Source organism: Dendrobates tinctorius, unplaced genomic scaffold (genome assembly GCF_039654945.1).
Source record: "Dendrobates tinctorius isolate UK_male_01 unplaced genomic scaffold, ASM3965494v1 ptg000434l, whole genome shotgun sequence".
In the NCBI taxonomy this organism is placed as follows: domain Eukaryota; kingdom Metazoa; phylum Chordata; class Amphibia; order Anura; family Dendrobatidae; genus Dendrobates; species Dendrobates tinctorius.
Genome location: NW_027362097.1, coordinates 510127 through 523319, shown reverse-complemented (window position 1 = coordinate 523319; position 13193 = coordinate 510127). Strand labels below are relative to the sequence as shown.

The window sequence follows — 13193 nt, the reverse complement described above, 5'->3', positions numbered from 1 at the left end:
AGGCATTCCCAGCACACAGCAGCGGTGATGGTTCTCACACGAGCCGTACGGGCCAGGGGCAGCTTGGCAGAGGTGTTCGTGGTGCACACAGCAGAAGTGGCGTTGGAGACAGGGGTTTCATGACAATGTTGTGGACTGATTTTTCAAGTACCACTCACACAACTGGTAATACTGCATCGATGGAAAGTGACAGGAGACAGCAGTTGTCAACTATGGTTACAAACTACTTTTCCTCCCATATCGATGTTCTCCCACACAGGTCATTCCCCTTTGACTATTGGGCCGCTAAACTGGACACCTGGCCTGAATTGGCACAATATGCCTTACAGGAGCTCGCTTGCCCAGCTGCAAGTGTGTTATCGGAAAGAGTCTTCAGTGCAGCTGGATCAATCCTGACAGAAAAAAGGACCCGTCTGTCAACCCAAAATGTGGATGATCTAACCTTCATTAAAATGAACCACGCATGGGTTTCCAAGGATTTTGTCCCACCTTCCCCTGATGACACATAGGGTGACAGAAAAATGGCTTGCTTTGGTCCACCTCTTCCTGGGACTTGACCTATTTCACCTTTTGCATCAGCTGAATGTCCAACATCAACATATGCCACTTTCTAAAACTCCCTAACTGTGCTGCCCCCCCCCCATGGCCGGGGTCACCACCTAGCGCACGACACCGTGCGAGTGCCGTTGCCCTGGACAGGTGGGTAGGCCGACTCTTGGGCGCGGGCACTGGCACAGGGTCCTTCATAGTGCAATCAAGTGTCTCTGACGGTGGTGGTGCACACCCGCCGTCAGACACACCGCCATACTATGAGGGGCCCAATGCCAGTACCGACGCCCACGAGTGGGCCCCCCTTGCTTGGGCAGGGCCCCAGCATTTGCAATCTTTACCTCTCCCTGCTCCTCCGCTGTGTAGTCTGGGCCGTCAAATCCATACTGTGCCTGACACCGTCTGAGCCTGCCTCCTGATGTATAGACATATATTTTGAATGTGTACGCTATCCATACATGTTATCCGGGGAAACGGTACCCTTTCTAACCTTTGTGCAATCACGTGCAATCCATACTGGGCCTAACACCGTCTGAGCCTGCCTCCTGATGTATAGACATATATTTTGAATGTGTACGCTATCCATACATGTTATCTGGGGATACGGTACCCTTTCTAACCTTTGTGCAATCACATGCAATCCATACTGGGCCTAACACCGTCTGAGCCTGCCTCCTGATGTATAGACATATATTTTGAATGTGTACGCTATCCATACATGTTATCTGGGGATACGGTACCCTTTCTAACCTTTGTGCAATCACGTGCAATCCATACTGGGCCTAACACCGTCTGAGCCTGCCTCCTGATGTATAGACATATATTTTGAATGTGTACGCTATCCATACATGTTATCCGGGGATACGGTACCCTTTCTAACCTTTGTGCAATCACGTGCAATCCATACTGGGCCTAACACCGTCTGAGCCTGCCTCCTGACGTCTAGACATATATTTTGAATGTGTACGCTATCCATACATGTTATCTGGGGATACGGTACCCTTTCTAACCTTTGTGCAATCACGTGCAATCCATACTGGGCGTGAGAAAGGCTGGCGAGCTGTTAAGCAAGCTACAGCACCTGTGGTTTGCACACGTAAGTTTTTCATTTTTTCAGGAATGACGGTTAGGCCTAATTCCGGAAATGCGGTTGACCTGCACTTACTGGGAAATCATTGTTCGCGGGTAATAATTGTAATCAGTGATCCCCATCACTAACGTTGTTCAGCGGGTTATCTGCACCTGTAAGCGACAAACGCTGGCCTTTTCAGTGTAGCGCACATGCAGCCACGGACATGTAAGGGCATGACACACCAGTTATTGGCCAATCTCATGTGCCAGAGCCTCACGTGTCCCTCTAGTAAGCCGGACTCGGACCGCGGGGCATGACGGAGTCTCGTTCGTTAACGGAATTAAGCTTGCATTGTGTGCATCTGTTCTGTAGCTGGCATGGTTGAGGTTTCCCAGGTGGAGTCGAATTTAACCGTAGGCTCCACTCCTGGTGGTGCCCTTCTGGACATTCTTTTACGGTTCAGCTTTGCAACCATACTGCCCACGTAAAACAAACACTTTGCCTTCATGAACGCTGTTTGGAGGGTCATGACTCGTGGGAATAACGCCGCCCAATCAGTTAACCTGCTAGAGAGATCGTTCGTTGCTCCCAAGCATGACATCACACTCCCTAGGAAGAAGGTAATGCCACTGTGGCGACCGTACTCCTGGGGGCGACACAAGTGCACTGATGCCCAGCCACTGCTCGATGAATCTGCTGGTACATTGACCCAGACCACTACATTCCCCTCGCACGCTACACGACCTGAATCTGACCCTGATGAAACTCAGGTTACCCTTCCCATATACAGTTCCATCTTACACGGTGACAAAGAGGAAGCTGCAGATGAAAGTGCAGGTTCGGCCCACCCGCCATCAGACACACCACCGTACTATCAGGGGCCCTGTGCCAGTGCCGTCGCCAACGAGTGGGCCCCCCCTGCTTGCTCAGGATCACAGCACTTGCAAAGTTGAAATACTGTGCAGTGAGATGGAAGATGGGGACGACGAGGAGTCCAGACAAGTACAGGGATTCCTAACGAGGAGACTTATTTGATTGTTTTCAATGTTGGGACAGCAATTTTTGGGGAGCACTATACTCTGGAGAATGATAGATGGGGCCCACCATACACTGGAACATTCCAAAGGTGGACATCAGACACTGGAACAGCATTTACAGGGCCCATTATACACTAGAGCATTAGAAATGGGGCCCATTATGTTTGGAGCATTATTTGGGCCCATAAGACAGTGGAGCTTCATCCATGGGGACCAACATATACTGTAGCATTATGTGGAGCTCATCATATACTGTTTCAAACATTATATGGGACCAATGATTCTGTATGGAGAAATAGATGGGCCTCGTCATGAGATGTAAAAAGTGAAGTATTTTTCATTGTACTATACCGCTATTTCTCTGCCGTATTGGAGCATGATGAGTTGTGGTATGTGTTAAAGGGGCGCTCTTTCGCCCAGGGCACATGAAAACCTGCAGCCAGCCCTCCCCCCCCCACAACTTTAGCCAAATAACCCCCATTTTTCAGTGCGTAACTTGTATTATGAAGTTAATTAAGGTTGACAAGCTTAAGTAAGAAGAATTGATGCTTTTGGCATTCAAATGGGCACTGTAGGTGTGTTTCCTGTCCTCCTCTCACTGCCGACTTTTATTCCCCATTGACTTACATTGGGTTTCGTGTTTCGGGACGACCCCGACTTTTCCCTATAATCGGACGATCTTGCTTGACCCGACTTTTGGAAAAGTCGGGTTTCACGAAATGAAACTCGACCCTAAAAAACCAAAAGTCGCTCAACTCTAGTTACGAACTCTCGTAATCTACAGTGGATCAAGTCACAGACACAGAAGCCACCTGTATAATTCACAATGTCCTTTCTGGAGTGCCAAATGGGCTACGAGACCCCCTTCTCCTGGTGTGTGAGGCATCCAGAGTTGTCTACACAGGGCACCATTAGTATTTGCCAGTCCCTGCTCCTCCGCTGCTGCCACTGCTCTTCTGTGTGGCTGCTCACCAGTGGTGTATCTAGTGTCTGATAGGTCTCAGTGTAAGATTTCGATCGGGGCCCCCTTTCTGATTAAATTATATATCCTGAACATATACAGTCATATGTAAAAGTTTGGGCACCCCTATTAATGTTAACCTTTTTTCTTTATAACAATTTTGGTTTTTGCAACAGGTATTTCAGTTTCATATATCTAATAACTGATGGACTCAGTTATATTTCTGGATTCAAATGAGGTTTATTGTACTAACAGAAAATGTGCAATCTGCATTTAAACAAAATTTGACCGGTGTAAAAGTATGGGCACCCTTATCATTTTCTTGATTTGAACACTCCTAACTACTTTTTACTGACTTCCTGAAGCACTAAATTGGTTTTGTAACCTCATTGAGCTTTGAACTTCATAGCCAGGTGTATCAAATCATGAGAAAAGGTATTTAAAGTGGCCACTTGCAAGTAGTTCTCCTATTTGATTCTCCTATGAAGAGTGGCATCATGGGCTCCTCAAAACAACTCTCAAATGATCTGAAAACAAAGATTATTCAACATAGCTTTTCAGGGGAAGGATACAAAAAGTTGTCTCAGAGATTTAACCAGTCAGCTTCCACTGTGAGGAACATAGTAAGGAAATGGAAGAACACAGGTACAGTTCTTGTTAAGCCCAGAAGTGGCAGGTCAAGAAAAATATCAGAAAGGCAGAGAAGAAGAATGGTGAGAACAGTCAAGGACAATCCACAGACCACCTCCAAAGACCTGCAGCATCATCTTGCTGCAGATGGTGTCACTGTGCATCGGTCAACAATACAGCGCATGCATAACGCCTTTTTGTATGACCAAACAACTCAATCTTTGTTTCATCAGTCCACAGGACCTTCTTCCAAAATGTAACTGGCTTGTCCAAATGTGCTTTTGCATACCTCAGGCGACTCTGTTTGTGGCGTGCTTGCAGAAACGGCTTCTTTCGCATCACTCTCCCATACAGCTTCTCCTTGTGCAAAGTGCGCTGTATTGTTGACCGATGCACAGTGACACCATCTGCAGCAAGATGATGCTGCAGGTCTTTGGAGGTGGTCTGTGGATTGTCCTTGACTGTTCTCACCATTCTTCTTCTCTGCCTTTCTGATATTTTTCTTGGCCTGCCACTTCTGGGCTTAACAAGAACTGTACCTGTGTTCTTCCATTTCCTTATTATGTTCCTCACAGTGGAAACTGACTGGTTAAATCTCTGAGACAACTTTTTGTATCCTTCCCCTGAAAAGCTATGTTGAATAATCTTTGTTTTCAGATCATTTGAGAGTTGTTTTGAGGATCCCATGATGCCACTCTTCATAGGAGAATCAAATAGGAGAACTACTTGCAAGTGGCCACCTTAAATACCTTTTCTCATGATTTGATACACCTGGCTATGAAGTTCAAAGCTCAATGAGGTTACAAAACCAATTTAGTGCTTCAGGAAGTCAGTAAAAAGTAGTTAGGAGTGTTCAAATCAAGAAAATGATAAGGGTGCCCATACTTTTGCACCGGTCAAATTTTGTTTAAATGCAGATTGCACATTTTCTGTTAGTACAATAAACCTCATTTGAATCCAGAAATATAACTGAGTCCATCAGTTATTAGATATATGAAACTGAAATACCTGTTGCAAAAACCAAAATTGTTATAAAGAAAAAAGGTTAACATTAATAGGGGTGCCCAAACTTTTACATATGACTGTAATATAATAGGCTGGGAAGCTCCTTGAATATTGGACCCTTCCCAGAATAATAAAACCAGCTCACAGCTGTCTGCTTTCCCTCAGCTGGTTAGTAAAGATAGAAAGGACCCCATGCCATTTTTTTAAAATTTATTATTTCTGTAATAGGTTAAACACCCTTTAGTGCTACATAAAAGGCACTAAAGGTTGCTATTGTTTTATATATCGGGGGCATTAAAGATCTACATGACAGCTAACTTGTTTATTCTATCTATCTATCTATCTTTATCAGTTTATAAACTAGCTTTAAATTACATAGAGAATTACAGTATGTAAAATATGATGGTAAAAACACATTGCATATGGACTGCATACACGTGTCATACGGATAACATATTGGGGCTAGTTGCGAAAAATCACATTGTACTCGCATGACACTTGTCCTACTTTTCTGGATTAACGTCGGACGGATTTTTTATAAGCTTGTGTGACTCCAGCCTTAAATAGGTTGTCCAGGGCAATATTATATTTTTACTTTGAGCCAAACAGCTAACTACCTGCCTGTTCTATCTGGTTCCGGCTCAGAGGGGTCACCGACCACTCCTGCTGGCGATTCAACTGCTCCACGCCAACAGAGCAGTTCTTTTCTGTTGACCGCACGTGACCGCCTACATCGATATGATAGACAGCAGGCTCCTCGCGGTTAGGAAGTGGTGAGCTGGCTATCAGTCAGCATGACATCAGCAGTCACACGCTGTGAAAAGAGCATAGAGGAAGAGAAGCAGCTGACCTATGATGTCAGTGGAAGCTACAGAATTGCTGGCAGGAGCAGTCTGCGACTGCTCTGTGCCAACTGAGTTCTTCACCGGGCACAACAGGCAAGTCGTTAGCAAGTACCTGTCTGTTAGTTCTTAGGCTCACAGTTAAAAATGAATATCGTTCTGGACAACCCCTTTAACCTGTCAGACAAGAATTTTTCTATCCATATGGTTGGGAGCCGCATAGAATGGCATCGCGGGTCACATATGGCCCCCGGGCCACAGGTTGTGTACCCCTGACCTATACAGTCAGAAGCAGTAAAATCATCCAGACAGATTCCTATTACATTGTACATGTAAACTATGAAATGGTGCGCAGGCGTACTGATTGTTTCAGCAAAAGTCTAAAAAGTTTATATTGTACTAGCAAGTCTGCTTTTTTTTTTTTTTTTCAGTGAGCGTGTCGGACCATGGTGGGATGTTCAATCATATTACAAAAAATGGACAAGGCAAATTTTAAGGGATGTTTCCTTTTACGTGGAAAGTGGTCAAATCATGGCAATTTTAGGAAACTCTGGTGAGTAGAATACACTTTGTTTAGTACATGATTCTTTGTACTCTTATTAAAAAAAACAATGATAAAAAATTAAAAATTTTAAATAGCAGTTTCTCCTGAACCCGGTATTGTTCTTCTGGACCTGTATCTCTCCACTTCAGAGATATGGGCCCCTCTTTGTTGTTTGTAAATCTAGCTAGGTTAGTCAAGGGGGAGTGGTTTTCATAAGACTCCCACAGGGAAGAGTTGAGGACTACAGTTACTTGGCTAATGTGATCAAATTTGCATACAAGTAAGAGGGGGAAATATCTCAGGAATGGAGAGACACAGGAAAAAGAGAAAGACAACACCGGATTCAGGAGAACAGCGGCATTTCATCAAGGAACAAAAATACATATTTATGGCAAGTGATAGATCATGCTTACAGAGGTTGTCCGGGACTTTAATATTGTTGGCTATCCATACGATAAATCATCAATGTCGGATCAGTGGGGGTGCGACACCCAGAATCTCAGCCGATCAGCTGTTTCTGGTGTCGGCGACGGACAGAACTGCTCAGTTATGGAGCTGCACATAGTGACCACAGCCAGATACTGCACATCTGACTCCTATACAAATCAATGTGGGCAAATTGCAGTACTCGACAGTGGCCACTATTCCATCAACGGAGCTGTGGTGGGCAACTCCGTAATTGAGCAGATCCAGCTGACGCCAACACCAGAACAGCTGACCGGTGGAGGTGCCGGGTATCGCACCCCCACTGATAAAACATTGATATCCTATCCTAAGGATAGGCCAACAATGTTAAAGTCCTGGACAAACCCTTTAAGGGGTGCAGATCATGAACTTGTACATGTGGGATCACGGAGCCACCTTTTCAACCCTTTTCATCCAGATAAAAAGGATGAAGATCAGGCCAGGTCAGGATATATATGAATTTGACACTTTTTTTTATCTCCAAAAATAATATGTGATGGAATTGTGAGGACTTTGGAACCAATGATTTGTTTCCAGGTTGTCGCAACTTTGTAGGTTTTCAAGTTAAAAAGTTGCAATGGTTGTTTTAGGATTAATAATGTCTCTTAAAGAGGATCTGTGACCTTTCCTCATATGTCAGCTTTAGTAAATACACATACTTTGTGTGGTTCCTCTGCTATTCCTGCTGGAGAAATATAAAAAAAACTGACAAGATGGTGATGCAACTCTCCTCATTAAAGTGGCGTTTTCTCAGACATGTCTGCACTGATTGGACAATGTCAGAGTGTGTAAATACATGCCCATTGGGAGAGGAGAATGATAACCTGCGTCTTGTCAGATTGATAATACGTTTCCAGGAGGAGTAAAAGAAAAAAATGCATCATGTAGAGTTTTTTAAAAAAAAAAAGTATTTTTATAAGGATTAAAAGTATTTGATAAAACAGGCTAAACATAGGAAAGTGGACAGGTCCTAACTGTTTAAAATTTTGCATTTATTAACTAACTAGATGTGTGCCCGATGCTATCACATCGGGAGGGCAGTAACATCACAATGGGGGCAGCTTTGTGGCGCTGGAGGTGGCGGCTCACCCACTTCTGTGCAGTCATATCTGGCAGGAAAGACGGTGTTTTGTGGCCTGTGCTGGAGATGGTGTGCGGCGCCCCCAGAGGGTGGCCGCACCCAATCTCCAGCACAGGCCTCAAGCCGCAGTCTTTCCTGCCAGCTGTGACTGCACGGAGGTGGGTGGGCAGGCAGAGGCGGGATCCGGTGCATGTAGTCAGGCGGTGGGTCCTGTCGGGGGTCCGGCGGCGGCATCCCTCTCATTACTCCCCCCTCATTACACCCTCTCGTTACACCCCTCTCACAGCCGGCAGGAAAGACGGTGCTTTGCGGCCTGTGCTGGAGACGGTGTTCGGCGCCACCAGAGCAGTGGCCGGGATCCCAGAGGTGATTGGGATCGCAGCAGCATTCGGGATCACAGCGGCTGCCTGGATCCGAGTGGCAGCTGGGATCGCAGCGGTGGCCTGGATCCGAGCGGTAGCTGGAATCCCAGCGGCGGTTGGGATCGCAGCGGTGGCCTGGATCCGAGCGGTAGCTGGAATCCCAGTGGCGGTTGGGATCGCAGCGGTGGCCTGGATCCGAGTGGCAGCTGGGATCCCAGCAGCGGCCGGGATCGCAGCGGCAGCATGGATCCGAGTGGCTGCTGAGATCCCAACGGCGGTCGGGATCACAGCTGCATCCTGGATCCGAGCGGCATCACTTGGGAGTTCCAAAATGGCGGTCGGCGAACTTCCGGTGCGGCGCGGTGGATTGTGGGATTCGGGGACATCCAGATGGAAGTGGATGACGGACAATTTCAAACAATTATATATATAGATGTTGAGATTTCATCTACCTCCGGGTCTGCTATGTACATAGTCAACTCTTGGGAAGTTCAAAAGTTGGGCTAGATCAGTAATAAAATGCTTTACTAATGTCTAAGAAGAACTTGTGGTCATAGTAGCTTCTATGAGGGCAAGCTGCAATACCAGGCACAACCCACAGAGAGGTGTGGCGCTGTAATACAGTATAAGGGCTCGCTCACACTGGTGTATGCCACAGCCGAGTGCTATGAGATGTTTTTACGGATAGCACTTGGCCCAATGGGGCAGTGCAGATCTGCATTTGTTTTTTCATGCTGTGACCGCATCAGTTATTCAGATCACAGTCACCCATACAAGTCTATCGGTGTGTGTGTGTGTGTGAAACATCGGACTCCACTTGGATTTTATCTGAGTACAGTCTGATATACCCGTACAGAGACAATGGAGAAGATGGAGAAATTGAGTTCTCCGTCTTCTCCACAGGTGTGCTGTGATTCTCTCATGCGAGATGAGATGACACTCGGATCACACTGACAGTTTGAACAGAGCGACATCAGCTTAATCGAGACATGAGAGGACATACGGCAATGTGAACGAGCCCTTACAGCAATCTGATAGCATTTTACTTTAAGGATCTGGAAAAACAACACTTCTGGATGCCATTTCTGGAAGAATAGGACATAAAGGAACGTTGGTTGGCGAGGTGCATGTGAACGGGTCTCAGTTAAAGAAGGAACAATTCCAGGACTGTTTCTCCTATGTCTTACAGGTATTATACTTTTAAAAAGTTAATAAATCTCCTCTAGAAATGTTTCATCAATTTTTACACTACACCCCTTAATAGAGTACGAATTGTGACTTTTTTTTTTTGCCCACTTCCCCTTCCGCCATTTGAAAGTATCTAAAGTCGGTGAGACAAAATTTGGCTTTTTAATGCTATAAAACTAGTGCAACAACCCTCACCATAGATTATACAAGTATTACACATAGAATAGACTATAAATTAGGACGTCTGATTTCACCTTTTGCATTTACACTTTCGTAATTATTTTGTATCATTCCTTGTATAGTTATTATCAAATGTTGTAATAATTCTAGAGGGATCCTATATTGATTATTCACCTACAATAATTTTATAAAATAGTTTTTATTGTTTTGTTACACATTTATTGCTTTTTGAAGTAAAGAATGTTGCAGATTTTAGAATTTATATATAATACATAGATACAACATATATGAAAAAGATATAATATAATCATTTCCCTATGTAGAAAATCTTGATTTTTCCCATGTATATCCTCCATCATATAGTTTGGAGCTGCGCACATTGAGATCTACTGTATGGTACAAAAGTTTCTCTGTTTCAGTCATTTCTCTTGTTTGCACCGAGCAGCACGACAGTTTACTTCCCTACCTGACTGTGCGAGAGACGCTGACCTACACGGCCATGCTGTCGCTGCAGAAACACTCCAAGGAAGCCATCAGGAATAAGGTTATTATCTTGTGTGTTTCTCCAGGAGAGTGATGCAGCGCTGATTGCCTCATTCCAGACCCTTTTATCCAAACTTCTGATCGATTAAAGCAGTTTGTATACTAAGAGAATAACATGCCATATAAGGCCTCATTCACTCAAGGGACACAGGTGTTAAATTTGTTCATTATTCTAGACCACCAGAGATACAGACATTAACTCTCTTCACTAATCTAGACCACCAGGGACCCAGTCATTAAAACTCTTGGAATCAATGGAATGAACTCAATGGAAGTCTTCAAACAGAGGCTGGATAGACATCTGTCTGAGATGGTTTAATGAATCCTGCATTGAGCCGGGGGTTGGACACGATGACCCTGGAGGTCCCTTCCAACTCTAACATTGTATGATTCTATGATTCGTCACTTCACTAGAGAACAAGGGACACAGGCATTAACTCTGTTCACTATTCTAGACTACCAGGGACACAGGTATTAATTATCTTCAGTACTCTAGACCACCAGGGACACAGGTATTAACTTTCTTCACTACTTTAGACCACCATGGACACAGGTATTAATTCTCTCCAGTACTCTAGACCAGGGTTCCCCAACTCCAGTCCTCAAGGCCCACCAACAGATCATGTTTTCAGGATTTCCCTTGTATTGTACAGGTGATGCAATTATCACCTGAGCAATACAAAGGAAATCCTGAAAACATGATCTGTTGGTGGGCCTTGAGGACTGGAGTTGGGGAACCCTGCTCTAGACCACCAGGGACACGGGTATTAACTTTCTTCACTACTTTAGACCACCATTGACACAGATATTAATTCTCTCCAGTACTCTAGACCACCAGGGACACGGGTATTAACTTTCTTCACTACTTTAGACCACCAGGGACATGGGTATTAAATCTCTCCAGTACTCTAGACCACCAGAGACACAGGTATTAATTTTCTTCAGTACTCTAGAACACCAGGGACACAGGCATGAACTGTTTTCACTACTTTAGACCATCATGGACACAGGCATTAACTGAACACATTATTTTACATCACCAGCGACACAGGTATTGTCTTTTCCACTTCTCTAGACTTCCAGGATAGCAATCATTAAGGCTAGGTTCACATTAGCGTTTAAGTCGGCTCCGCCTACTTCTGCATGCATCCTGCTTACCCATCTTTAACATTGTGTATGCAGGGACATGCTCTGTATGCGGATGCGTCCGCATGCGTCGTTTTGACGTGCCTGCAAAAGGCTAGAAAATGCAATATGTTGCGTTTGGAGGGCACTTCAAAACGACGCACGTGGACGCATCCGCATACAACGCATGTCCCTGCGTACACAATGTTAAAGATAGGTACGCAGGTTACATGTGGAAGTAGGTGGAGCTATAAGGGAAGAAGTCCGCAGCACCACGCTGCGGACTCCAACGCTAATGTTATAGTACACAATTCTTCTAGCTGATTATAGCAGAAAGAAACAACGAGTATTTAGGAAAGAATATATAAACAATTTTATTGAAATATATTAAAAATATACGCTAATGTGCATCCGGCGTAGCACACTCACACTACCTTATACCACCAAGGATGGTGTAATGAACCCGTTTACTTCCCAAGGCCATAAGGATTGGTGACATTAACCCCTTCAATACCCTACACAGTCAAGGATACCTCTTTTTCTCAGTGTTTCCTAGATTGGGGTGTGTGCGTTATAACTCGTTCAGCCAGCAGCTATCTCCCCAGTCCAGTCTCCTCCAAAAACCATGAACCCTTAGCTTTTTCATATGATTTAAGTGTGTAAAAATAGACAGAGCCTTTTTTTCTGGTGGAAATAAAAGGATCAGGCATGTTGAATTCAATCTGCCCGATCCTTATCTGTCCTGACTTCATCTATTGGGGGAGATTCAGGAGGCCTCCATGAGATGGTCTGCAGATTTGGCCTATAGTGTTAGGTTCAGCCAACATTAATCTAATGTGAGGACCTTTATTATATACGACTTTACTCCCGCCATCATTTCCTTTTATCTACTTTGGAATTTTCTAAGACAACTCATAACATCCCCTTTTTTTAATTTTTCTATGCCATATCCATTGAAACACAGCACATGATACCGATATATGACTGAGATAAACGTATGGAAAGTTTTCTACCGTAAACATCCGCTCTGCTACTATCTACCTTCATATGCCAAAGGTTACTGCAAGGAATGACAGACGGTGTATGGTGTCTAGAAAAAACAAATCTAGGACAGAGGGGAAAGTTTTATGTAGGTAAATGGACTATTCTGTCTGTAAGGGTTTGTAAGGAATCATATGCATACAGTACGTATTCTATGTAAATGTGGATTTTTGAGCAATTAAACATACAATTGGCAGAGTAAAGTAGTTAACGAGGGCAGAAATAAGAGGGGCATTAAAGTTCCTCAAATGTTGTAAAGAGTTCCCTGATACCAGCGTGGTCCTGGAACAGGAGTCACCGGTGTAACAAGTCAGGTCATCCTGACATTTCTTCCCTCCTAAATCTTCCTCCATCACCTGTGAGTGATATTATTGAGAAGTGAAAGGAACCGCAGCAACTCAGCCGTGAAATGGAGACCCTGAAATGTTATGGGGGGGGGCGAGTGCTGAGGATCAGAGGGCAGAAAAGTCACCAACGTTCTGCTGACTCAATAACTGCAGAGTCCAGACCTAATCTGGTATTGCCATCCACACAAATGCTTCCCCTTCCCCCGGGGGCTTCATGGCCA

General features: G+C 44.6%; 1 protein-coding gene across 1 annotated transcript in view; it reads left to right on the top strand.

Moving 5' to 3' along the window:
• Positions 1–13193, top strand: part of ABCG5 (ATP binding cassette subfamily G member 5) — a 52901-nt gene that overhangs the window by 13683 nt on the left and 26025 nt on the right. Inside the window, exons 2-4 of the mRNA XM_073564203.1 lie at positions 6528–6649; positions 9601–9737; positions 10362–10460. Coding sequence (XP_073420304.1) covers positions 6528–6649; positions 9601–9737; positions 10362–10460 — 358 coding nt within the window. The remainder of the gene's footprint in view (positions 1–6527; positions 6650–9600; positions 9738–10361; positions 10461–13193) is intronic.